The sequence below is a fragment of the Rhynchophorus ferrugineus genome, unplaced genomic scaffold, assembly GCF_030347505.1.
Source record: "Rhynchophorus ferrugineus isolate W39M unplaced genomic scaffold, kcgeb_rfMv2 rfM3, whole genome shotgun sequence".
NCBI classification, from domain to species: domain Eukaryota; kingdom Metazoa; phylum Arthropoda; class Insecta; order Coleoptera; family Curculionidae; genus Rhynchophorus; species Rhynchophorus ferrugineus.
Window position 1 is genome coordinate 10,459,435 of NW_027472582.1, and position 25,664 is coordinate 10,485,098.

At 31.8% G+C, this 25,664-nt stretch overlaps 1 protein-coding gene across 3 annotated transcripts; it reads right to left on the bottom strand.

Annotated features, from left to right (window-relative positions):
• Nucleotides 1–1,282: 1,282 nt before the first annotated feature.
• On the bottom strand, nt 1,283–25,452 carry LOC143193515 (hippocampus abundant transcript 1 protein). 3 transcript variants are annotated; one of them, XM_076399757.1, is made up of 10 exons: nt 25,219–25,452; nt 11,402–11,619; nt 8,197–8,294; nt 7,987–8,137; nt 5,707–5,856; nt 5,465–5,652; nt 5,199–5,408; nt 4,496–4,641; nt 4,342–4,438; nt 1,283–3,077 (listed from the first exon to the last, which is right to left on the bottom strand). In XM_076399757.1, exons 1-10 carry the CDS (start codon nt 25,297–25,299, stop codon nt 2,971–2,973), a joined length of 1,446 nt encoding a protein of 481 aa, XP_076255872.1. In that variant the 5' UTR covers nt 25,300–25,452; the 3' UTR covers nt 1,283–2,970. The 3 variants fall into 3 exon arrangements, with proteins under 3 accessions (XP_076255872.1, XP_076255871.1, XP_076255873.1); XM_076399756.1 differs by lacking the exon at nt 25,219–25,452 and adding an exon at nt 23,005–23,314; XM_076399758.1 differs by lacking the exon at nt 25,219–25,452 and adding an exon at nt 16,897–17,073.
• Nucleotides 25,453–25,664: the final 212 nt, after the last annotated feature.

Below are 25,664 nucleotides of genomic sequence, written 5' to 3' on the forward strand. Positions count from 1 at the left end.
CACAATAATGATCATATGAAATATATTTTGTAAAAAATAAATTAAGATTATTCCATATTATTTTTTCATTTTTTTTGAGACGTGAAGACAACCAGGCATCGGAAGGAGTTGAATTTGGCGATTATGTGTTGTAACAATTTGTACGTTACGGAATAAACTCACGCAACGTTCAGTTTACAATGGAGACCGAGATTTGGTTTTTGGGTAAAAGGAAGATAATCAACTAGACTATCAGGTAAACAGAGAATGAACACATACAGATGACACCTTCATGCCATGTCACACCGTCTCCCATCCCAAAAATAATTTGTCCTGAATTCCTTAATGTATAGTGCCTCATCATATTCGAACCACATACCTGACACATAGATAATAAATCATTCTTACTCATTTATCATCTCAAATGTCTTTTTCAAAACTGATAAATCCAAAAGGTACAAACAGTTTCTTCAAGGAGCAAAAAACTGCGTTAAAAGGATACTGCCGAAACACTATATCATGGGTGTATTCAAATTATATAGGTATGTCTTAAACGTTCGTTAACCCTAAAGCTAAAAGGAATCCGCTAATAACATCATGCACCTATAAGTTCCCCTGTAAGTGTGGGAAGTATACATTGGAGAAAATGGGAGGATTATAAATAAACGATTAAAAGAACATCAATGACGTGTCACATATCGACACACCATCCCGTCAGCTTTGGTCGAACACCAACATTTAGCTCAATAAAGTCGAGATTTTAGCTGCCCTACAAAACTATTTTGAGATTTATAATAACCAAAATAATATCAACAAATACAAGGGCTATAAGGCAAACCCCCTGCATGTCATCATTCTACCGGTTTTTTGAATTATTGCCAAACATTAGCTAGTTTTAGTCAATAAAGGAAGTCATATGAACAGGAAACAATAAATAAGAAATGAATGGCTGCTAATTTTAAATTTTGTACTTTAATTTAACGATTTTTTAAAGCTACACGAGAGGGTACATTTGTCTCGATGAAAAATTAATTTGTTTCCGGTATACAAAGTTTCTTCTCGCGTATTTTTATAATTAGCACACCCAAAAGTTACAACGTTAATTTGGGTTTATTGCTTTTACTCTTCTGGAGTTAATCTACAAACAAAACTAATTTAGTATCATAACATTTCTCATCCGAATATCATATCGCCTAATGAGACGCCCAAAGTGGGGTTCTACTAACTTTCATTATTTCTAATAGCGCCATCTCTTATAGAATGTAAGAGATACACTTATTATTATATTATATAATCAAAACACTTTTTTGTACATAAACAATTTATTTTTCATAATAGGTGTAATATTCTAATAGCTAAAAATACTTCTCAGGTTCTTAAATAGTAATCCTTGTCATATCTTAAAAGACAAAATAGAGACCTTTCTAAAAATAAATATAAAATATAAAAACCTAACATTTCGACAAGACAAGCTTTTAAAATGTCAATAATCATCTAACTTTATATTCTAAACAGGGCATATATCAGCACACTACATGTACAAAGGATACTTGCCGTTTTGTTTGCTCTATTGTGTCCGTGTGATGGGCAAACATTACAGAGTGTTTTGGCATTAGCTAGTAATTAACAAAACTAAAAATTACCACAGCCAAAAATTAAGAATAATCACAAATAAATGATTATTCGTTGTTTTTTTAATAATATTGACAGAGCAAGAAGCTTCACGGCGAATGTCGAAAACACTCTGCATAATTAAGCCGTTCCAGGGCAAGAATAACTGAGCGGTGGGGGAAAGGAGATTTAAAACTACAACAAAGCTGATACAGGCTTCGACAAGGGCCTAACACTCTTTATCATCACAAAAAAAAACGTTGATACATTAATACTTAACTGATAAATGACCCAAGTTAAATAAAGTATAATATAAAAAAATACATTCGTAAATCTTAACATCTAATTTTGTACAAATGAATGTTGCAAAACTTAGATCTACTGTTACAAACTATTCATGAAATTAGTCCACAGATTAAATTAAAATACTCAATGCATTTTATTTAGGGCAGCGCGTGTAAATAAGGAAACGAAAAACCGATAATACAGCATAGGTTGTGCGTGTTATATCAACATATTGATACCAGCTAGAAAAAGGAAATCCCGAAATAGGGACAGACAGTAAAACAAATAATGCAATTAACAATGTATATATTGATAAACGGGCCAACACCTGCAGATATAACTTCATGGATAATCTGTAAATCTGTTTATGGGTGTGGAAACTATTGCGTTTTGCATAGATTTGATTGGAACTTGGTCTAGTGTGTCGTATTTCGACCATAAATTGACTGAGAGACTTGTTGATATCCTTTGATGAAAATAATTTTAAAAGGACAACCGAAATAGAAGAAATGCACGTCGGGTTAACAACAACTCGTCGATATTTCGGACACACTGAAAATATAGTACCAGTTGCAAACGACTCGTTTTAAATCACAATACTTTATATTCGCATCATGGTTATTAATTGTCATTTTAATGGGTGATGGGTATAAGGTTTTACAACAGTTAGGCAATTAAAAAAAAATGCATCATCAGCTTCATGTCTTATCTTATTTGATAAACATACCGAGTATTAATGAAAGTGTTCTTGGACCTCAACAACAAAATAATCAACTCAACAATATCTGATAGTGTCCAACGCAATAAGAACTTTTCATTAAAACTAGGTATATTAACATCACTCGTGTGGGACCAGACATTTCTATTTCTCTACTCTCCTACATTATACATCTCTTATATACACACAATTTATTCCAAAATATATAATTTAATTATTGATATACTTGTCACCCACAGGATTAAAATGCGTAATGAGTAATTGTTTCAGACACTGTTTCTTGAAATTTAATTGCAATTTTAACTGCGAAATCACTGCAATTATATTACTATCATTATTAATCACATACATATAATCGTACAGGGGCGGATGGATCATTAGAGTATGGCTGCGTCAATGCTGCCCCTGCCGGTCAGGAGCGGACTTAAGGTTCCAGGAACTTTCTGACCCCTGTCCAGTTCATAATGAGTGTCTAAAGGAATGCCTGAAATATAGTGTATAGTGAGAAAAAATTTAAAAAAATTGTTTTGCTTTATTAAAAAATACAATTAATATTCTCAATAATTGAGATGTTATCAACGTAAATCACTGAAGCTACAAATAAGTCTCCGCTATTCGACAAAAGAGGGTTGGTTCCACCAGTTCGCCATGGTTAAATCTGTAGTAAAACATTATGTTAATACATCATGTTTCTTTAATTCCTTTACTGCAATTATTCGTTCTCAAAATGGCTTGATTTCAATTTTTTTTCAAAAGCTAGTCACAAATGGATACTTAGTTAATTAAATTTTTCACTACTAATTCATATGGAACCCAAGTATGGAGCTTTTTTTAGTAACTGGTTCAAAACAAGACAAAAAGAGAAAGAAGACAAGAGACAATGCAAAAAGAGACAAAATTTAAAGGCAGAAGCAGCCTACCTCGATATTAAAAAACAACAGCACTTCTGACAATGGTATTCACTTCAGTACCCATTACCATGAACACTACACACTTTTCACTAAATTGTATTTTCCCCTTTCTCCCTTTCAGAAGACTGCCTCCAAAACATTTTTTTTTGTTTTCTACAACTTTTGACTATTAAACCAATACTACCTTTATCAAGTATTTTATGGCCTATGTATCACAACAGATACAACACTTTAAAATTGAAAAAAACTAAAAAATTAAAATTAAAATCCATTTGAAAAATACAAAATTACTTTGTCTCTAACCTTATTTAAAATTGTTGATAATGCGTTATACATTATAATCTTTATATACTTAAAATGTTAAAGCCATATTTTGTAAATATATTCAAATTCACCAAATAATGCCCCCGATTGCTGTCTTTTTCAATAGAACACTTCACATGATATACAGACACAACAATTAGGTCGATTAGAGGATAGCTCTCGTCGATAAAGGTAAAAAATAGGAAAAAGTAAAATGAGACTTATTTGCGCTCCCAATATTATTCATGAATAACAGAAATATATTACTGCTGTTTAATTATATATATAACTTGTTTGTATATATGGGATAGTGTTGAAATTATTAAAAAATGAAATAAAAACAAGGATATTTTGGCATCAGTTATGAATATTTTAATTATTGAAATATACTGATTATATTCAACAGTAATATTAACCATTTCAGATCAAATAATAAGATATAACAAAAACGCGGAATAAACAATACCATAATTAATGAGCACTAATCATAAATTGAAATAAAATCCAGAAATATCATAATGTGCGGACACTTACTTGATTCAATAACTGGCTTTGGAGGAAGGAATGATGTAACAAATATGGCGCATATGACTAGAAAAGCACCGAAGACAAACGGCGGTCCCGGTACAAGCTGAAAACCAAGTCGTCGTTATAGCCCAAAGGATTTGAAATCGAAAGATGCTTATACCTGAGAATATGTTTCAAATATCTGTGTCGTATGTGTTGCGTTTTGATTATCTCCGTCGTTTAGATCCACATGGAACATGTAAAATATAACACCAAACATGGCAGGTCCAAGGCCGGTGCAGAGACCTCGCATTCCAGTCACCATACCTATAATTAAAATAATAACAATTTTTTCAATAAACCAGCATAAAAGGGGGTATCAGCATTTTATAAATTCGGCCATGCATCACTGTAGCTTAGTCTGATATTAATTATTAGGCAGTCAAATGTGCTAAGCAACTAGATTTATGAGTGAAAATAGTAATATTTGAAAATAGCAAGGGAAAAATATCAATATAGCAATATTTCAACTATATTTTGATTTTTAATACCACTACATAATCTTTTAATTCATCAAATTCTTTTAAGTAATTTCATGATTAGTGAGCATAGGAAATACTTTTTAATGCATATGTTTTTTTTCAATTAGTTTTATCTAAAGCTCACAAAATGTTTAATATCCCCTGTTCAAATTTCAAGTGAACCTATCAACAACTTTTCAGATCTAATTAATATTTTTTTATAGGACAATGTTTTACTATATTTAAAAAATTAGCAAATTTACTTTTAATCAACAAAACTTATATGACAGCTTAACTTATCAAGATATATTTATAGACTGTGATAACAGGTATAAATCACTTGAGGTACAGACTAAAACATACCTTGAACTACACCTTGTCTATCAGCAGTACTGTGGACTGATACAAAAGCAGATATTGCCGGATAGGTAATGGAACCTATAGAAGCTAAAATACCAGCTGCCCACATCATCCAAGTGGTAGTTCCAAATCCGTACCACAATAATTGAAACATTTCAAACAAAAGGCCCAACATAATAGTATGTTTAGCTCCTAGGTTCTTGATTAATATTCCTGAAAGTTTCGACATTATTTATTTCATTACTTTATGAGAATCAAGACTTACGTACCTAAACACAATTGTGTTATAACTGCTAAAAGACCGACCAGCCCAACAAACACAGCTACCATAGGAGCACTCCAACCCATAACGAGTTTCAAATAGACGAATATACAACTGTACTGGCCTGCCTCCGGTAGATAACTCAGGAACACAGCTATGCACAGAAGCAGGATGGTTGGGTCTTGACCTACATTTCTGGACAATGTACACATTACTGAATGGTTCTGAGAGAACTGACTAAATACTAACCTCAACGAAGAAAATGGGTCCGCTTGCTCCCAACTAATAGGAGAGACGCGGACCTTTTCTGGTAGAGATTCCGGCACAGCCACCAGGATGAAAAATACATCCAAGATAGCTACCGCTGTTGCTAAAGCTACTACTATAGAAACTGACCACCTAAAAATATAAATTACCTTATATTATAGGTTTTATTTAACAAAGTAATACCATTGTAAAGAACAATTTCCAGCCAAGGTATATAATTAAAAGTAATGACATTCCACAATAATAGTAATTTTGATTTTTATAAGCAAAAAAGAAATAGGTTTTGGCAAAACACAGACAATCAAAAAGTATTCGGACTACCGTTAGGTATCATCGAAATTCTTGGATGCTTATCATTAGTATATTAATTACAGCATATCATAACAATCATTAATAGCATATAATAAGGTTACGAACCTCCTTAAAACCTCCAAAAATTAACCTATCAAATACTTAAGATAGGAAAAGAGTATGTAGAAAAAGTAGCCAAAAAGTATTTTTGTACTAAGAACTCTTATTTCGTAATTAATTTTCGTAAGTAAAATTAAACATATTTTTTAGGAGTGACTGGCGTATTATTATCAGATTACTCATTTTATGCAATCTAAAACGATTATTAGGTATTCACTTTGATTTCATCAACGAACAACGAACTATTTCATTCGCATAATCTCGTTGACAATGACATCTCAGATATCTAGAAAATCGGGTATCTGTCAAATCATTCTAGCGATGTAACAAAGTATTTTTTGTTTATGGAAGACAGGCGTTTTTCACCAATTGTTCATTGTTCAAACATTTTGACACAGTAAACTTAATTGATTTCGTAATGGTAAAGTAACATAGAATAAAGAAATTTATTCTATGGTAAAGTAACGGTTTGGCACAGTGATAAAGGTATTGTAAGTTGTAAAGCAAACTTTAAATTTCAATTTTCAAAAGAACCACTGAATACAGAAATTTATTTAAGGAATTGAAATTAAAATGCGGATTACCTTTTCGCGTACCTAATAATATAGAATGTGTAAACATTTTTGCAATAATCGGATTTCGCATCAGTGATAAAAAATTGTAATTTCATTATTGTTATTACGCTATAAAAATAATTTATAAAAATGTCACGTGACCACATTCCCTTATAAACTTATCTTTTTATCTAGTATTCTAAGATAAAATTGATTCAATACCATTTGATTGGTAGATTTTTCGCGTATATTTATATTCTGTAGTCAATAAAGATTTGTTAAAAAAACGGTTGATAAATAATATTTATCGTATTTAGATTAATGCATTGTTGGATTTCAAGATTACAAAAACCATTTATTTCAATCTAATAATACGTCTAAAAATATTTATTTTTTCCATTTCAAAACTAATTCGACTAATGATTGAACAAATGTTTTCATAACAAATACTTTTGTTTTGCAAAAAAAGTTTGAAGCTATACAAGGTAGTATAAAACTGATAAATATTCATTTTATTTCAAACAAATGAGCTAATTTCAATAATATACTTAACTATCCACACAAGAAAATAACTAACAATGTTTAAATATTGCTTCTATAATATTTGTTAAATATGAAAAGCTAAAAACAGAAAATCGAAATAATCAATAAACCTATGATGTTCAACAAGAGAACCATCTAAGGTGGCTTTTTTTGTTTTTATTTTTTTAAAATGTGAAAACAGTCAGAAGTTAAAGGTATCTAAATAGTGAAAATAGAACTGATTCACCTTCTGGATAAATTTCTAGACCCTAAATTGCTACGGAGCTTATTAAAATATTAATAGCTCCTTAGTCTGGTGTTTTGAATTAGTTAGAATAATGGTTCTAAATTCAAGTTATTTTTATTCGGTAACTTAAAAATTATATTAAAAGCTAAAAATATTGCACACATTATTGCTATTGTTCAGCTCAATACCTTGTGTGGTAATATGGTTTTTGAATGTCTTTCACATGGTTTAATTTTAAGGTTTGTATAACTTTGTCTCCCAGTAGGAACCAACATTTAGTAATACACGCTAGTTGATAACATGCAATCGGGATGAAACGCATGACGCATGACAAAAACTCATGTGTTTCTGTTCCTCACATAAGTTCAATCAACAGGAACAGTAAATATATAGATAAGTAAACATGCGCAACCATAAATCTAATAACGCCATTTCTTAAGGAGTGGCAAAGCTCAGTAAACAACCTATTGAACGTTTCTATATTAAAATGGGCCAATTAAAATATAATGGAATCTTCAAGATACTAACCTCTCCATTAAATAAGCTCCCAGTGCTGGAGATATTACCATGCTGGCGGCAAAGGTGCCACTAACTAAACCGTAAGCTAATGAGCGCTCTTTTTCGTCTGTCACGTCGGCTACGTAAGCGAAAACAACGCTGAATGTTACCGCAAAAACTCCTGAAACATAAGGGTTACCAGTAAAAATGGCTAGTTCTGATATATTTACACAAATCTACCTGATATTGAGATCATGGCAAAAAACCAGAAAGTGTTAATCGTCATTAATGGTATAGGGAGACAGGTAAAAAATACAGTGACTAGTAGAAAAAGTTTCCTATAAGAAATAAAATTATACTTTAATCGTAAAATAAATAGTGTTTGAAAGAGGTGCGAACATAATTTATCTAAACATTGTATGGATAACACATCGATCAATAAGTATCCGATTAAATTAAGAAAAACTTATAAACAAGCATGTGTAACTTGAAAAAAATTCGATGTTTTTTTGTAGAACAATTTGTTTTCGGTCGTATTTAATAATTTTCATCGTCTGACCATCTTTTTTTAGTTGTATAGTAGCGTCACATACAGACGTAGTAAATCAAATCTTACTCGTTTTTATTCCGTGTGAGCGTGTTTAACCTTACCCAAATCAATAACAATTTACGCGCTCTTAAAGACTATTTTATGAACCTTTCTCTCTAGTCCTTACAATAAAACAGCCAATACAAATCATCAAAATTTATAATGCAACGTTGCCGTATCAAATTTATGTTTTCGTATATTTTGACACTGACAACAAAACACTGATGTAAATAAAACAATGAAACAAAAATAATGTTATAAAATATAATTTATTTTAACATTATAGTACGTCTAACGCATATTTATTGAGGGACTTAAACTAGACTAATTAAACAGCCACAATAGTTTGTTGGTTAGAGTTGTTTTATCATATTTATATTGACATATTACGATGTCGACCAGTACCAATACCAATCGAATTTTATAGACCGATTTGGTTACATGTGCGGACGTATCAGACTTCATTCTGTGTCTTTAACTAGCATAATGGTAATTAGTAAAATGAGAGAGAAAAGTGCTCCGAGTTTAACAGAAATTTTACGTTTTTATACACTGAATTTGGCAATACGTTCGACGGTGTTGATGACGTGCATTGGATGTTTTACTGGAAGGACTATAGCTGTTTTTTTTGGCATTTGAAATGCAAATAGATGGTAGCCGAGGGTTCAGCATCATATGAATTTGTGGCACTACCTTTAAATTTAGTGTGAATGGTATGAAATGTTGACACGTATTGTTTAAAGATTAATACTAACCAGAAATCACATTGGAATGTCAACGCTGATGCGATTTATGTGTCAGACAGGCGACTAATTGAATGATAAGTTAAGATAAAGAAATAATATCCCAGATTAAAAATTGCATACGTTATAACATAATATAGACATAATAAATATACAAATTTGTTTCCGCTATTTTCCTATAGATGGTTTTAGTAGTAGAAAGTGATCGAAATAAATATATTATCGACGTCAGGCAATAAACTTGAACGTTTATCAACAAAAATTTATGATTCAGTAATAAAGTTGTTAAAATACTTCCACATTAAGTTTCGCGAGCAATATTAAAAAAAATATTAAACAATGTTTTAATCTATTGTTCTTGATATTAAAAAATATACAACTATGATTTATTCAAGGCTCGCAAAAAGAATATAAAGCATAATTATTTAGACAATGTTTTTTTGCATTGCATTGTTTTAAAAGAAACTTCTGTTGGATTTATTCAAACATTTATCTGAATTCATCATTTTAAAAAATATAATAGAAATTAACCACATCTCACATTTATTATGGTTGAGCCTCAATCATTTTTTTAAAATAATGAAGTGTTGTTCTGTCTTCAATAATTGTTGAACCACTTTTACACTGTCAATTTATTCCAATGTTGAACCGATTAAAAAACATATATTTATGATTCCACTCACATGTTAATTCTTTATATATGGTTCTGAATATTTCAAAAAATTCAAAAAAAAAAACAAATCGCTAGTTATTTAATTCGTAATCGAAGAATTTATCGAAATTATAGCGAAGCTCAGACGATAAACTGACTTTATAAATATATATTAATCCCAGTAAATATGTGGCAGTATACTATATATTTCTGGTAGAAAAGTAATTAAAATATGAATAAAAATATGATATATACTAGATGTGACAATATCACAAAATTAACAAGATAGCTCATTTTTAAAGCTCATAAAATTCGATGAAAATTTCTTCCCAGCGAGCATTATTTTGAGATCTGAGAACAGGAAAAAGTCGTTGGGGGAGGGGGGCAGATCTGGAGAATACGATGGATGAGGAAGCAATTCGAAGCCCAATTCTTGGATTTTTGCCATCGTTTTCACTGACTTGTGACACGGTGCATTGTGACATTTTCAATTGACCTGTTAGTTATCTAACAGTGTTTTGTGGGGTATGTTAAATTTGTATATTTCAATACTAGTATCATGGTTCCTAGCGGCTATTAAAAAATATTTGGTGGAAGTATATACGTTTAATAATAATATAGAAGTGTATATATACAAAAATGCTACTAGATAAAAAAGATAAAATTGGAAGAGAAGATTCCAGATATGTAAGAAACATTCAGAGTACATTGGTGATGTGAAAAAAAAACAAATAAAAAGAGAATACACGAATACTATGTGAATAATTGTACATAATTGAATATATAGATGCTGTTACTTCGATATTAGTATTCTTTAGTTTTCATTAATGTATTCAATACCTCAGTTAAAAGTTTTATTTATATTATGTTCAGTTATTTAGATAAGAAGAAAGGTACATTCGTAAATTTGAACATAATAAATTTGAACCCATGTTTGATTTTATTTTGTGCTAAGTTGTTCAACTTTCAATTGCATTAATTCTCCTAAAATATTGATAATTGTATTTGCATAGTGATGAATTATTTTTCAAAGAGAAACCTTAGCTAAATTTGGAAACAATAAAAATGTCCAACATAACCAAACTAAATTGAAATATTCTTCATTCTATTTAAGTACCAAATGCTTTTAACCGTTGTACAAGACAGCGACACAAAATTCAATAAATTTTTGGATAATTTCATACAATTACCAATTTTTCTGGCGAGAGGATTGGTACGTATCCAAAAAAATAATAAATAGCAGCCAACGAGGGCTAATTTATCTGAACGTAGTTTTTTGTAATAAAACCTCGAAATTCGAGAAAAAAAAATGACGGAAGCAAAACTGTATACTTATGAAAAATGCACTCAATCAGGCTTTAAAGTATATTATTGCTGTAATAAATAAAACATTGACAGTGGATGAAAAAATAATCAGAGGGCTTATCCTATCACGAAACGACGCACTGATAAGACAAATACCTTCCGCAGACGTCGCTCAGTGCTCCGATCAAAGGCGCACTCAAAAAACTGAGGATCCCCTTGATGCCCATGATGAGCCCGTTCATCAGGAACGTGTGGTCTGGGAACGTGGAGTTCAGCACGGAGATGACGGGCATCGTGAGCAGGCCCCATGCGAAGAACTCCAGAAATATCACGACCAACGCATGGTACAGCGATGGACTTCCGATACCAGATGTCTGAAAAAGAAAGGGCGAGCGTTATATATTTTGTAACGTTTAATAAGATTATTTAAATTTACGGCTTTATGATGTTAATGATATTTAAGGGTATACATAAGATATGTTATATATAAGTGTGAGATTTACATGATTAAAGTTTGCACTTTTTAAAATTGTTACAATTTATATATAATCTGTAATATAAGAGTATCATTAGTTGCAGGTTATTTAATTAAGTAGTGGATATTTCTGGAGAAACCCAACCGTATTCGATAAACCTCGGTAGTTTCCGCCTGATAAATCATCGATTTGTGGATATTGTAGAAAAAGCTATTACAACACTTCTCACACTTTTATCACAACTCTGAACAGATATATGAGGACGTTCTATCTAGGTGCATATCCATTCAATTATTATTTGAATTTTGCAAATTAGATTCAATTCTATACCGAATTCTTTATATTTTAGGCATAACAGGTCAAGTGAAAAGTCAGGCCTGACATATAGATGACGCTACTAGAATTAAATCCATATGTTTTTTAGGTAACCCTAACCCTCAAAAGATGAGTGTATAAATTTGTCAACTGTTGGGTCGTTAGTTTGTGAATTATAGCATTATGAGTGCAAGCAACTTTTGTTATTGTGAAAAAATGGATAAAAATGAATTCCGCATATTGATACAATATTGCTTTTTGAAGGAAAAAATACAGTTGAAGCAAAAACTTGGCTTGACGCCGAGTTTCCGGACACTGCCCCAGGGAAATCAACCATCAAAGATTGGTATGCTAAGTATAGACGTGGCAAAATGAGCACCGAAGGCGGTGAACGTAGTAGACGCCCAAAAGAGGTTCTTTCCGACGAAAACATTTAAAAAATCTACAAAATGATTTTGAATGACCGTAAATTGAAATTTAATGAAACAGCAGACACTCTAAAGATATCAACTGAACGTGTGTATCACTCACGAATATTTGGGTATGAGAACGCTCTGTGCAAAAAACGACCAGTTGATGATTTGTAGTAGTGTTTGAAGATAACTAAGCCTAATAAACCCGAGTTCTTGCGTCGATATGTGACAATGGATGAAACATGGCTCCATCATTTCACTCAGAAGTCCAATCGACAATCATCCGAGTGGACTGCACACGATGAACCCACTCGAAAATAGTCGGCTGGCAAGGTTATGGCGTCTGTATTTTGGGATGCGCATAGAATAACTTTTCATTGGCTACCTTGAAAAAGGAACGACCATCAACAGCGAGTATAATTTTCAACAACTGGCAACGTTGCAAACTCAAATCCTTGTACACATACAGAGATTCTCCACAACTAGACTCTGGTTATAATTTATCCCAAATATAACGGCCAAATTAGGGATGTCGATATCGAAAAATATCGACACCTATTTTTAACGATATCAATATTTCATTCCAACCCTAATATTTCACGCAAAATTTTTTTGATGAAGGGGGATAAGATTCTCAAAAAAATTCGATAATCTTTTTCAAAAACTCCGGTTTTAATATCGAACTTTTTCTGCTTCAATCCTACTTTTCACCAAAAAAATTAGATGATCGAGGAGAGAAATTTCAAAACAAAAGTTTGATACACTTTTTTACAAGTATAGAAATTAAATAAAAAATACTAATAAAAAAATATCAATATATTATCGATCAAAGAAATATCGGCGAAAAATATATAGTTTATTAAAAAATATCTCGATATATATATATATATATATATATATATATATATATATATATATTCAGCATCTCTACGTCAAGATGTGATTAATAATCTAATAAAAATTAAAAATACCCTAAAATATTGGTTAAAAAAATTGGATAATATTTATTAGCGCACCATTTAGTTGTAATTAAAACTGAAATAATCAAACACCGGGTGAATACGAAACCTAACATGGCTACGATAAAACAATTTTTTGTAATGTAGAGTTTTTTTAATGATTAGTGGTATGGCTCCACATAAATTAGTCGTGAAAGTTAATTGCATCGTTTTGAAATCCAATATAATACAAATTGCTAAACAAATGACGGTTTGCTGAGTATGATATGTTGAATATACTTTACCACGAGGCCCAAGCATTAATTAACAAGTCTGAAATTGAGATAGTTCATAAAAAATTCTGAAAATTAGGTGTCTTATGACTATGATAATACAAACATATTTACCATATATTACAAAATGAGTTACTTTTTCACACGCCAGATTGCACGATTAGATATGCCACAACAAAAGCGTGAAATATACCAATGTATTTGAAAATAATGAAATATTTAAATAAACGTATGTAAATACAAACATTAAGATAATTATGTTATCCTTTATAGGACTAAATATAAAGATTAGGTTTGTAATAATATATACAGATCATACTACATAAAAAAAAACATCAGTAAGGCCTGCCTAATCATTTCGACATCCTCTATAAATCTCAAACCACTTGTTTTAAGTATTATCACAAGTATGTCAGTATAAAACAAATGTAAAGGTCACGTTGATCGCGTTAGCCAAAGGCATCCGGTACTGACATTTCGAATTCTACTTAATAATTTTGAAGAAATATTTTTTGTATTTCATAAAATGTTTTTTTTCGGATGACATTTTATTTGATGCATTTAAATGAAACACGCACAGAAAACCCGTTCACAATTTCGTCTGCAAGAAAAATTATACTAATATACAGTTAACTTTGCAAAATAAAACAAATACACATTTCGGCAAGGCGAACTGATAGATGTCATATGTTTTGATTATCGTTAACGATGGTATATTAAGGTATACAGTATTTAATGGTCTTACAAAGTTTTTTTTTGCTCGCTAATTCATTAGACGAATTAGTAGATGTTAAGGTATGAAAATGATATTTAAGATAGGGTAATTATTAGAAGTCGTCAGACAGAACAAGCAATAAAAGATAAGTGAAAAAAAAAACACTATATTAATGTATTACTTGATATTAGTAACTTGAGATTATATATAATACCGGTACAAAAAAAATTTTTCATTATATTATTCCAAATTTAGCACCTTTTATAATTTGTCTTTGCATTTATACAATTATAAAAGTAATTTGAGCTGGCAGAAAAAAAAATCATGCTAATTCTAAACCCATGAACTTGATTTCCGCGGTGACTTATGGGATTTGTTTGTGTTTTATGTTGTATATTTCGATAAGTTTCACACAACATTTAGATGTATAATTATAATTTGCGTTTATTTCTGGAAATAGAGTAAAAAATAGTTTTGTAACAAACGTTATTTTATTTTGGGTTATAAAGTGTCAAGAACTTCCAAAAATTCTACTGGCTCGTTTTGCTACACTTATTATATAATATTAATTAATAACATTATAAATAATAAGATAGTAAAAAATTAATAAAATAAAAGTTTAAGAAATTTACTTTGGGTTTTCAATCGATAAAATATATAAAACTTAGTTGCTAAGAATATTCCATAGTGGTTGGTAGAACGTCAACAAAACCATGTAATTGATATGTAATTTTAAAGATTTGGAGATATTATCAAAACCAAGAAGACTTATTATTTTGCATGATGATGACAAGCTGATCTATGAAAAAAAGAAGAAAATCATATAACCGAACAAACTATTCCCCGAAATTTCAGTGTCATATTCAAAATTATGAAATATAAAAAAGTTATTAAATTCGCGGCTAACTTTTTTTTAGTACATTTTAAAGTCTTCTTTTACCAACCAGTGGTTTATCTGAACTGGACCTACGTTTTAAATTTGGTGCGGCAACATCGCATTATATATTTTAATGACGTGCATTGGCTGTTTTATTGGAGGAACTATACTACATACTTCGCTGTAGTCTCTGAGATACACACCGCGTTTTTTTATTATGCGGATTTGTTTGCCTTCATAAATTTCATTTCAATTTATTCGGTTATCTTTTCTTTCCGTTGATAACACAAAACCAATTTTTTAACTGTGAAATAAGGTCAATAATTGGAATAAAATCGGAGCGCGCTAAAAAATGTAAACGTTGGAAACGTTAAGTGACGTCACTGTTTCGTAACTCTTCTGAATGATTTGTCTTAATATGGAGAATTAAGAAAATCTTAGTAATCGTAAAAAATATTTTCTTTAGAATAATCTTATAAATAAATATGTTTTTTTCTTTTTTTATTACAGTTATCATACATGCCTATAACAGGGTTCACGATGGTAAATAGGAATTCATGAGTGGCAATTGGTAAACAGGACACATAGTATTTAATGTAAACACACAATGTTCAAAATAAATTTGTAATGTTTTCAGTTTGGCGTCCTACGAAACACATTAACACAAGCATCCTATACTTTACTTTGCATCTTATCTGCTAGTCTTAGCCCTTAGTCTCGGATGTCTGAAGATGTAAAATTCATGGTCATTGTAACGGCTCACCTTTCTTTACCCACCATCTTTAACAATTTTACGGATCATAGTTATGACATTGTAACGACCGCTACACGGCCACCACGTATTCACCTACATCAAGTTCAAAGGTTGGCAAAGCTGATGGATTGGTATCATGCAGTTCCAAGCTATAAAAGACCATCACGACGACGTCTCGCTCCCTTTTCTTTTCTCCATCCCCTTGTAACAGTACCAATTCCACAGCGCTACCGTACTTCCTTTACCTTAACCTAATATCCTACCTAACACATGAAATAAGCAAGTTTTTATTCAACCAGTGTTTTCTGTTCCCGTGCGAATTCCTTCCACAAAAATAGTAGTGAGTGTTCTGATAAACAATCGTGTCGACAGCCACACATTCCGACCGACAGGACCAACATTCCTACAACATATTTCAGAAATGGACCGATTTCATTATATTTTGTTACCATTCTACTATTCTCCATTTTCAGATGCAAACAGTTAGTTAGTGTGGTGAAGCTGTGAACCCAATATTTCAAACAACAACGTGTTTTATCAACTGACAAGTTACTCAACAATTTAACCTAACATAGATAATTTTGCCTAAATCTGATACCATAAAAAAACAAATGACGTAACAAGAGGTGCTCTCATTACGCCAATAAACAAAAATGACATGTTGTCTGGAATACATAAATATTGTATAAATAAAGTTAAGAATGCTATTGAAATTTTTCCTATTTCACCAGAAATGTAAACATGTAACCATGTTAACTGCCAGCTAATTAGTCATTGTAAATTATTTACATTCCAAGCTTAAATTTATTAAAATAGTTAATTCCGGAGATTGTCTAGATGTTAAAAAGTAATTCTGTGTACGAAACTTACCCACAATTTCAGAAATATTTCCACAAAAAAAAGATTTTTTTTAGTTACTTCAAGGCACTCCATAACTTCATGAGACATCGCTAATGCCCCGCCCACAGTTTCTCTACTACATTTCTTAGAAAGCCCAAACGTAAAAAATCATATAAAATCGACTATAACTAGCAGGAAAACGCGAAAGGTATCAACGACAGAATGTTTTTTGGTCTTATCTACAACGGTTGGATTAGCAGATAACGATGACTCAAATAGATTTTCTGATTACCAGTTTTTATATGATTTTTCGTTAAAACATCCGATGAATCCGTATCGAGTACTCGTTAATCGGCGGTGCCGATCGACAACAGCGAATCCGGAAAATTCTGGTGAACTGCTGGTTCGTTCGCATTCTAACTGATACGTGTTTTAACTAGATGGGATGATGATGATATAAATGAATACTAACAAATCCAATTTATACCGGTATTATTAACAAATATTAAAATCAATTATAAAAAGAAAAAATAACTAATCTGTCTAGACAAGCCAATTAAAAATTCGATTTTTAAAATTTAAAAAGAAAGCTCGAAGATGGAGAACGCATTATTGGGCATAAACACTGTTGACCCACGAAAAAAATTTGATAAGACAGAATTTCATCGATTACCTAATTCCTATGTATTTTGACTGATTTCTATTTACTTGGGTATGCTGAAAATGAAAATAATATGGAAAAAATTTCTGAGCGTCAATACAATACCACACAGCACATTGGCGTCCTTTCATAGATTCATCAAAAAGAAACCTTAAAGCCTTATTCTTGTAGGTCACTGGACCGAAAAGAACTAGTCCCATGGGGAGTTTAAAGTTGGTGAAAAGAACGTCCTCCAAGAAGCAACGGCTTTTTTACCACCGCTGCACATAAAGTTGGGATTAATGAAGCAATTTGTAAAATGAATTCTTAAAGATGGGGAGTGCTTCGAATATATAGGTTCAAAGTTTCCAGGCTTCTCCGAAGACAAAGGAGGAAATGTGAAGAAGGTAAAACACCTTCGTTGGACCGGACAATAAACGGCTTATCACTGACTTACAATTCATCACGACCATGACGGACCCTCAGAAAGAAAGGGCTTTTTAAGACTTTTAAGGTCATATAGGAAATATTAGATAAATACTCTAACTATAAAAAAATCACCGAAAAAAAGCTAAGATCATTTCAAGCTTTTAAGTTGACTAATGGGCCTAAAAGTATATTTTCTTCACTCACACTTCGATTACTTTTCAAAAAATGTGGGAGATGATACCAAGGAAAATGATATCGGAGTAGCGACAAATGTACAAGGAGGAGCCTCACTGGGAAAAATTAAGAGGTTTTAGGGTGTGCTAGTGAAATTATGTCAGATTTTAAAAAGATATCGTTAATGGATTGCTAATAAAATCATATTTTTCAAGTACATTCCTTTTTATTTTAATGTAAAAACCTGTTTAACATAATTACCCAAGTTGTCAAAGTCATTTTCGGATTCAGCACACCCAAAAATACAAATATTACGTCACAAAACCTAAACAGACCTCAGAAACTTTTTTGCAGACCTATGTTATGAGTTGAAAATATTTATATAGCTTGGAAAACATCCAAAAGGTAGGGAATCTCATGAATTAACCGAAAATTATTATACAAATCGGCTCATCACTAATGTTTATTTGCTCATCAGAGAAAAAAGACGAGTTTAATTTAAAATGCCAATCGAAAACGAAAAAAACCGGATCCGAACAGACAAAATGCGTTTGGTGAAATTTAGAAGAACTTTCAACGTCACTTTGAATGAAGAGGCTCGGTCTTAAATCTTAAAACTTAACATTAGGAAAAATATATCTTATTTGTTTATATATCATATCATAACGATCTTCCTTCAATAACTTGTAACTTGTTCAATTACATTGGTCATTGAAATATAGGGCTCAATACTATGAAATGTTATGTTAGATTACATGTACCATATTTCAATCAGCGATATCTACTAGTGAACATGCGCAGTATCGACGTAAATAACTGATAAAGAACCTAACCTAACTGTTAAACTCGATAGTTTTGACCTTAAGCTATAAAAAATAACAGCCAAGTTAACACTAAGATAGGAAAAAGTTATACAAAACGATGGTTTGATAAGAACATTTTGATTAAAATACCAACTGTACCAATTTTTTTCACTAAATGCCAGTGAAAAATTACCAATAATACATGATATATTGTCTATGCAATAAAACAGCCAACGCACGTAATCTAAACTTAGGACGTCAACATGTCGCAATGTTGCCGCATTAACTTCGAATTTTAATTTAGAACGTTTGCTGGTTTGTAACCTCTAATTATTGTCACTAATGTTTTGAAGAATTTGACAACAAAGCCGACCAGTAACAGCACAAAACAAATTTTATAGACAGATTCGGTAGCATGTCCCGACACATCAAGAACGTTCTATCTATTTTTAACCAATGAAAATTGAGAAGAAAAAAACCGCGCCGAGTTTAAAAATAATTCTACATTTTCACAAAATGCTTTTGGCAGTATATTCAGTCAGTACCTAGATTCTTTTGATTATCACTTGTTCGGATTTTTTGTTTTCATAAGCAGCACCATAACCTTGCAGAGACATTTTGGGGATGTTAGTCATAGTGCGAATGCCAGAAGTACTTCTTATTAGCAAGTCTAAACATATATTCGAGTAAAATAATATAAGAATTAATTCCCAATAAATACAAAATTTTCATCAATTATAACAGGTCAATTGAAAAGTCTCCGGCCCCTCTGACACATAGATAGCGCTACTAGATCCATATGTTTTTTAGTTAGCCCTAACCCTCAAAAGATGTGTGTATAAATTTGACAGCTGTGGGATCATTAGTTTGTGAATTATAGCATTTTGAGTGAAGCAACTTTTGTTATTATGAAAAAATACAGTTGAAGCAAAAACTTGGATTGATGCCGAGTTTCTGAACACTGCCCTAGTAAAATCAACCATTAAGAAAAGAAAGTGCTGCTTCACTAAGACAATGCACCGTGTCACAAGTCAGTGAAAACGATGGCAAAAATCCATGAATTGGGCTTCAAATTGCTTCCTCATCCACCGTATTCTCCAGATCTGGTTCCCAGCGACTATTTCCTGTTCTCAGATCTCAAAAGAATGCTCGCTGGGAAGAAATTTTCGTCGAATGAAAAGGTGATCGCCGAAATTGAGGCTTATTTTGAAGCAAAGGATAAATCGTACTACCAAAATGGTATCGAAAAGTTGGACGGCCGCTATAATCAGTGTATCACCCTTGAAGGGAATCATGTTGAATAAAAAAAAATAATTTTGCCAAAAAATGTGTTTTAGTATGGTAGCACCGGCCTACTTTTCAATTGCTACTACTACTTACCTGTTACACTCATGGATTTTCTGATCACGCGCTTCAAGGAAAAAGTGAACCTTTTATACGAAACTATTCAAAGAGCTATACTTTGTAGTAATTGAAAGTCGTATCATCGCTAATCTAGTGACGTGAAATATAAGCAAACACCGAAGATGCGACATCACTTAAAATTTATTTACGGAAATGTATACCAACTACTGTATGCATCATTATGTCTATTTATATTATTGTGTATCGATTAACTGATTGTAGACGACCCATTTTTTTTATAAATAATTATGATTATATTTTGATTATTAATAGTCACACTCCCTTGAACATTTTCCGTTTGCTTTATGAATTTCGACAATTGGTTTATACGGCTGCTGTCGTAGACACGTATCTGATGATTCAAATTACGATATTAGAATAAACAATAATGCCGAACAAAGTAAAACAAATATTTGTACTACCGAAAATGCTTCTATATAAGTTAAACATGTCCCGATGATGATACCCGGGCGCGTTTTTATCTCGCTTTATTATCCTAGGCCATTAATTTAATATGAGAATTCGTATTTTAGAGGTTATTAAATATGTGGTTCAATCGAACCGCATTAATACAGCTTAATCACTTACGAAATTCCTGAAATGGGTTCATGGTTATGATGCGTCAAATATCGATCAAACATCTCTAGATCTTTATGTGGCCCACGAGTTCATATTAAGGCGTAAGAATACTAAAAATGTATAAATAAGGTTCTATTACAGGGCGAGCCGTCATAAAGTTTCCTTTTACTATTTTAAAAGTTATATTCGAATTTTAATGAGGTTTAAGAAGTTTCAATTAGGCGGATTCGAGCTTCATTATCTACCTGTCATTATTTCGTACGAAAATTAATTCCAAAACGCTCGACTTTAACCCTCTTCCTATTTTGGAAATATTTCGAAGATAGAGTGCCCAAAAGTAATTCAAAAACATTAATAGAATTAAAGCATTCGTTAAATAAATTTTTATCGCGTTTACAAGACTGCTGCTGGTGATATAAAAGACAGACATCTTGACGATATGTCCCAATTTTTATTTTTTTAAGTTAATTTTATTATGGTCCATCCTATATGTCCTTATTGTTATTCTAGAAATAAATACAAACATTTTCGATGCGTTCAACTTAATTCTTCTATTTATGAAGATAAACATTTGACCAAAACGTTCACGTTCACATCAATTTAACAAAAACAAGACAAAAATAAATTTAAAACGTTACAAATAGTGGCGACTGGTATCCAAGCGCTGCAATGCTGCAGAGCTCCCAAAGAAAACTAAAGAAGCATCCAAAAAAATAATTATGTAGAGTCAGTAAAATACTAAAATATTGTTTGGTCCTTACCAAAAAGTAAATCCCACTTAGCATTCGCGAATTCTTGTAATAAATGATAAAAAAACTGCAGTAGAAGAGCGATCCACGGAAGTAACGCGGACCAATGGAATAACCTACCGTCGGTATACTACCGACTTACGCTATCGCTATTATTTATCTGGGCTACACGATCGTGCTCTGCGAACTCCTTCAAGCACCCGGGCAGCACTTCGCTGCTCCCGTATCCATCCAAAGCACCCGGGCAGCACTTCGCTGCTCCCGTATCCATCCAAACGGTCTAAAACAGGGCCGATATTTAAGTGGAGATTTCGCTGCATTTAGCCCAACGCCGTATGGCTCGTATGTGATATCGGTTAACTGTATCACATACGTATGTATTTACGGGACTGTCGGCTAGTTAATAAAAATATTAATAATTGTGACTACGGAAGTGGTCTTTAATTTGATTAATGTGAAGAATTTTTTAAAAATATTGTTATAGATCCTTTAATTAAAAATTCACTCAACAATCTGAACAAAGTTATGAAGGAGCGACGGTGATGAGCAGCCAACATGCAGGCATTTCCTGTATAAATAGTATCCCCTTGTTCAATATGCACACTGTTATACGCACCAATTAAATTTGAAAATGTCTAAAGCTGCTTCCACAAATAAGCAAGTACTGTATAATAAGCAAGTAAGCAAGTACGTGTATCTACAAGACAATCCTAGATTTTTTAATAATTCACCCACCCCAACGAGTAGAAGTGTTGAACAAAATTGTGAACAGAAGGATCCCTCACGTCACAGCGAAAAGTATTTCTCAACACTAAAGCGCATCAAAACGTTTCTCAGAAATTCAATGGCCGAAGATCGTTTAACAGCTCTTTCCATCCCATCCATTGAAAAAACAGTTTATCTCCGAAATAGACAAATTTAATGACAAAGGGATTACCAAATCTGCGAACTGAAAAGAACGTATGATGGACTTGATTTATAAAAGATAGGTAAGTTTTTTTGCAAAAAGTGCAGAACACCTTAAAAAAATTTATCAGGAGCCGCCACTGGATGTCTCAATTTTAATTTTTTAAAAGTGAATTTTACTATATGGTCCACCCTATGTCCTTTCAACATCGATAGGAATTAAAATGATTTATTTATTATTATTGAATTAAATGCAAACAATTTCGGTTCGGTTCAACTTAATTCTTCAATTTACGAAGATAAACATACCAAAAAGTTATATCAAATTAACGAAAACAAGACAGAAAATAATTTTAAAACGTTACTACAGCAACGACGAGTTGCATGATGGAGAGTTAGGACGTCTGGCGCGCGGTTATTGTGATGAAAACAAATGTCGCTGGCTGTCACTTACCGGGACGCTAAGATAACACCGCTTGAATCTCCGAAAGTTCAATATGTACCGTTTGAAACAGTAATAAAATACCAACATGCACATCGTATGCTCACGTACACATTTTCCTCTGCAAAAGTCCGAATCCGAAACTGTTTTCATAAAACCGGTACGACTCTGTTACACTATGCAATTTTTAACTCCGTGACTATTGCAGGTCGTAATCGCCGAAATCCCATATATAGCGATCGCTCGTGCGGGTCGATACGGGGATCGAAGTCCAAAAAGGATCGCCGGATCCTTCCTCTAACGTCTATGCCGTCAAAACTATTGCCGCGCGATGTTTCCAATCCGCGCTTATCACTCCCTGATAGTCAGATATCTACCTTGATTGTGTCGCGCTCAATTCCTTTTGAAACCAATCGCATGTGCGATTGCGATTCGTCACTGATTCGTCGCTTTATCTCATTTGGTTGCTGTCTGAAAATATTGATAACGTACCTGTCGCTGTCATGCTTTCAAACGCGACACGGAATCATCCAGTTTCGTTTAATTACGCCAATTCAGTTGAAAGGAATGTCTGATGATTTGCAGGATCCGCAATACTTGTCTACTATTTGCTTCGTACAATAATTAGTTAATGAATTAACAACTTGAATGAATCAACACTAATATTTATACACTATAATGTATTAATTTGGTTTTTTTATTTAAAATTAAATAACGAATACAAGATAATAATATTCTTAAATCATTTCCGCTTTTTGAAATAACTATTCAGGTATTTTTCATTAAGAATACATAACAAAAGGAAACGTAGAAAATCTCGTTTTACATTCTAGAATGGCTTCAAACCGCAAACTAAATATCACGTCATATATCACATAATCAAACGACTGCAAACTCCCAATTAAATAAACGACACAATAAAACGAAAATAAATAATACATACACCTTTGTTTTCAACAAAAGGGATCGATATATTTCATTGGCTTTCAATAACATCACCCCATTAATAATTTTACATGCATTTTTTACGAGATCTTGAATAAATTCAGTTATTTTCATTTTTTATAGTTCTTCGCAATAAATGACAAAAATGTTCACTTTATATCTTGAAATTTTTCGAAGTGAGTTAATTTAGAACTGTAACCGATAGCTATCACGAAAATAAACCTCTTTATTTAACTTATCTGTATAACACATTTGATTACATTGTATATATAAGACACAGTTACGTATACATGTTCAGAATAAACAATTCATAAATACCAATGTGTCATGGATTGCTGCGACAAAATGAGTTTATAGGAAAACGAAAATATTGGGATTATACACAATTCAAAATTAAAATTCATAAAAAACTGAATATTTATAAATATTTAAATGTATGGAAAACTGTTGAAGATTAATTTTCCTTAAGACATTGGTTAAGAGTAAATTGGCAGACTAAAATACAAATATATTCGAAACAAAGGTTATAGATAATATATGAGAAGACAATATTACGAACCAATCACAAAGTAATCTTTAAAGTGCGTTATTCAGTCCGTAGGATAAAAAATACGTTTCAATTTTAAAACTTAGATTATTGTATAAGACAATAGTTAATGTAAAAAAAATCCAATTTCTCAAAATAAAAACGATAACTTGACTGTCATTAGGAGTACATACAATCTAGAAAGTGTTAAACCATAAACAAAATGTAACACAATAATAGCTTTTGTGGACATCTATTTGTTGCATCAAACTCTATTGTGACCTTGATGAGCGATGTGTCTACTTCCCTTTTATAATTTTATTGCAAAACCCAAACGACTCTAGAACTTAGCATTATTTAAAATAATGTTATAATGCAAGACTTATAGAAACAAATGAATTAAACGTTATTGTTTTATTAAATTTCCGTTAAGTCCAAAATACATTAACACAACTTAACCAAAATAATAGCTTTATTAACTTTAAATATCTGAAGTAAGCAAAAGTGTTATATCAATAATTTTAACATCCTATAAACATGAAATAAACTATTAAGACAGCGATCGAATTAGCATGAAACGGGCTCATCGCTATATACCCTATTATTATATGGAATATCATGCATTCACGAAAAGAACTAATATAATAAAACATATCAAATTAGTCATGACATTATTCAATGACAATAAAGTGGATTTAACTTAATACTTATAGTTTATTTAATCCAGAAAAAAGTATTTAAGTGATTTAACTTACTGTGACGACCCCGTCTTTTGCAATACTTTTCCTAGACCTAATTATCATCCCAGCCACCCTTTTCGAGGGCTTCGCCTTCATATTGACAAATCTATCACTATTTATCACTCAACAGTTACTCCCCCGACACTAAAAAACAAACATAATATATTTTAAATATCGAACAGAATCACTTCACATCCGTCGGCCATAACCTTTTTTATGTCAACCAATGTCAAATATCAAGTTCCATCTGCTCTACTAGCGACATCCGTTGTTAATATCTTTACTTGCGAATGGGCTAGAAATAATAGAATGCTGTTAGAAATATGTATGGCATTAACGAAACTACATATTAAAACATTCCGGATTATCTTTTAAATTTAATGGTTTTCGCTATTCTTTAAAATGTTTTTATATAATTTGTTTTTTGATATTTAGGATTGCAAAGTAATTACTGTCAAATG

What these genes read in the sequence shown, in the direction of transcription:
- LOC143193515 (XM_076399756.1), bottom strand. Translation starts at nt 23,145, where the DNA reads ATGAAAACAGTTTCGGATTCGGACTTTTGCAGAGGAAAATGTGTACGT. An exon ending in GGTGTTATCTTAGCGTCCCG is followed by an intron (nt 11,620 to 23,004) that starts GTAAGTGACAGC and finishes TTTCTTTTTCAG; the next exon opens with ACATCTGGTATCGGAAGTCC. An exon ending in CTGAGCGACGTCTGCGGAAG is followed by an intron (nt 8,295 to 11,401) that starts GTATTTGTCTTA and finishes TATTTCTTATAG; the next exon opens with GAAACTTTTTCTACTAGTCA.